At 42.4% G+C, this 2,959-nt stretch overlaps 1 protein-coding gene across 1 annotated transcript; it reads left to right on the top strand.

Moving 5' to 3' along the window:
• The first annotated feature begins 283 nt into the window (after positions 1-283).
• Positions 284-2,499, top strand: LOC128896594 (uncharacterized). The gene is made up of 2 exons (XM_054159962.1): positions 284-2,035; positions 2,100-2,499. Exons 1-2 carry the CDS (start codon positions 1,902-1,904, stop codon positions 2,461-2,463), a joined length of 498 nt encoding a protein of 165 aa, XP_054015937.1. The 5' UTR covers positions 284-1,901; the 3' UTR covers positions 2,464-2,499.
• Positions 2,500-2,959: the final 460 nt, after the last annotated feature.

The following is a 2,959-nucleotide window of genomic DNA, read 5'->3' on the forward strand; positions in this document are numbered from 1 at the left end:
GGAAGTATACCAGTTGAGGATGTGAGTGGTAGAATTCTGCGGAATCATTTGTTAATCTGCAGGCAGTGACATCATAGTAGGGGCATATCATGTGACAAAATCACGTGACAGAATCACGTGGCCTACACTATAAAAATTGTGTTGCAGATTGAACTGCATTCAAACCGTTCGGTAGTGCCCCCAGCGAAGAAGTAAGTGCAACCATGGAAGAACTCTTGGAAATGGAAAGTCAATTGTGGGACCAGGCCGATTGATTGACTTCGCAAGAAGAGAAAGAACCTCGCATGGCAAGAACGATGCAACGAGTGCCTTGTGTCGCTGGAAGAACATAGTCGAGCAAAACTCCCTCGATTATCGATCGGGATTCAACAATCGTTGATCGCTCGTATCGCGCATCTCGATAGTCTAAAGTATTCGTTGCGCAGACGTTTCGTGTACGAAGGAGCCGGCCATTCAAGCACTGAACTCTTGTGGCGTGAAATAGACACTGCGTTCGAGAGGCGCGTATTAACCGGCGCTGTTTTAAATTCGCACTACATCGAACCGCGTAACTTTCTTCACGATGCGAGAGACGTTGTGCTCGAGTATATACGGGGTGCATTGGTGAAACATAAGGCACGAAAAGTGAATACCGCGTTTAATAGAGAGTTTGTAGCGGGTGATAAACGCTCGAACAAGACTATCAGCACGAAGAACTGTGAAATCTTCGACGCGATCAATCTCGAAGACTGGTACAAGCAACGCGTCGTCGAAACCACCCTAGCATCGCTGGAAGAATTTCAAGAACGGGATAGCGGTTGGGCGCTGTCGCATATACTCGATTTAATTGTTAACGTGAATAAATATATGCCGTTGCATACTGGATGTACCACACAATTACCACGAGAAATACAACTAAAGAGAACTGTAATCAACGTATGCTCGAACGACAATGCATGTTTCGCGTGGTCAATAGTGGCTGCTCTGCATCCACTCGAAAGTCACGTATATCGGGTGTTACGAGCCAGGGCGATAGCGTCGCGCGTATGAGCCCTGCGAGTGGGTTGAATTCAAGAATCGGAGAAGATACGATTATCTCCTAGTCCTGTTTATTTCAATGGATCCAAAGATTGGGGATGAAGTAGAAATCGCAGACGACTCTGACGCGAAGTCAGATAGCTGCTGGGAATTGGTATCTCCCGGTAAAGGGTAACCGTTGGGAAGGTTAGGTAAAGAATAAGAAAGAAAAGATTGGTATCTCCCAATTAAGGGTAACCGTAGGATCGGTATCGCCCGGTAAAAGGTAACCGTTGGGAAGGTTAGGTAAGGATTGAATCGTATCGTTGGAATATAATACGCGTCGTGGATAAAGCCTCACAACTATTAATTCTAAACAAATAATAACTCGAGCGGTAAAGTTATTATTTTGTGGGTCGTTACAGTGGTTAGGATTGCTTATTCCAATGGTGAAGGTTTAATAATGATTTAACAGGCCTTTTAAAGTTAACAAATGATTATATATTCAAAACTGAATAATTCTAATAATACAATTGTACAGTGTCGTGTTGTCGCGGTTAGTGTATGAATTTAATTACCTAATTGTTGCACAGTGTTAACGCACTGGCGATGCGGGAGTCGAGAATGCTTCCATGCCAGCTGCAGAGTGCACTTCGGTAAGACCAGACTCCACATTCCAAGGGGTAGATAAAATAGATGAACGCGAGCTTCGAAAAGAACGGGTGGGCATACGTAGCACGAGCATCGAAATATCCTCATTATTCAACGGTGTTGAATATCCAGGATATCGAATTCCCAATGACATTGAACCAAATTAAAAAGTTTGAACACGTCAACAACATCTCCATCAACGTCTACACCACTGAAGAAAAGAAGGTCTACCGATACGGCTCGCCACACAGTAGATGGAGAGACATGTCAATTTGCTGTATTTAGAAGGACCAAACGGCTTGGGACATTTCGCGTGGATCAAAAACTTGTCTCGCCTCGTGAGCTCACAATTGAGTAAACATAAACGCAGAAAATACGTTTGCGATAGGTATGAATATAATAATTCTTTTTTAAATATATGTTTGAAAAGAATTTATGTCTTTTTATTGCAGATGCTTGCACTACTTTAGTTCGAGTGAGAAGCTGGAAGCTCACACCGTAGATTGCGAGAAGATAAATGATTGCGCAATTGTATCACTAGATGATGAAAGCAAGTGGCTCAGCTTCAACAACTACATCCAGAAAGAGCGACTTCCATTTCTGGTGTACGCCGACCACCAGTGCATTATGGAGAAAACTGATCGAGAAGCGCAAAGATTCACGTACCAGCATCATAAAGTATTTAGTATTGCATATTATGTTCAATGCGCATACGATTCGTCCTTGTCGGTGTATCAATGTCGTCGTGATGCGAATCGTGTTTCCTGGTTCGTCGAAGAATTAAAGAATTTGGCACATTTTGTTAAATCAATTTGATCGAATAACATACAAATGGATAATTTACCGAGCGAAGAGCAGGAGGCATTTCGCAACGCGACGCATTGTCATTGCCATCTAACCGGTCGGTACAGCGGTCCCGCGCACTCCAATTGTAATCTAAATTATAAAAACTCTTTTTGCATTCCCATAGTTTTTCATAATTTGTCCGGTTACGATTCGGGTTTTATTATCGAAGAAATAGCTACAGCCTTCGAGGGTGCCGTCAGTGTATTGCCGATAACAAAAGAAAAGTACATCTCGTTCACAAAAAGTGTCGAAGATCCAAATGGACAGTCGCGAAATTGTATAAAATTGAGATTCATCGATTTATACAAATTCTTGAGTACCAGTCTCGATAAATTAGCGTCTTTCTTAGATAAAACCAAATTAAGAATTTTACGAACCGAGTTTCCAAATTTGTCTACCGAAGATTTCGAATTATTGACGCGAAAGGGTGTTTTTCCGTACGAGTACATTGACTGTGCCGAAAAGT

Source organism: Hylaeus anthracinus, unplaced genomic scaffold, assembly GCF_026225885.1.
Source record: "Hylaeus anthracinus isolate JK02 unplaced genomic scaffold, UHH_iyHylAnth1.0_haploid 11644, whole genome shotgun sequence".
Lineage (NCBI taxonomy): Eukaryota > Metazoa > Arthropoda > Insecta > Hymenoptera > Colletidae > Hylaeus > Hylaeus anthracinus.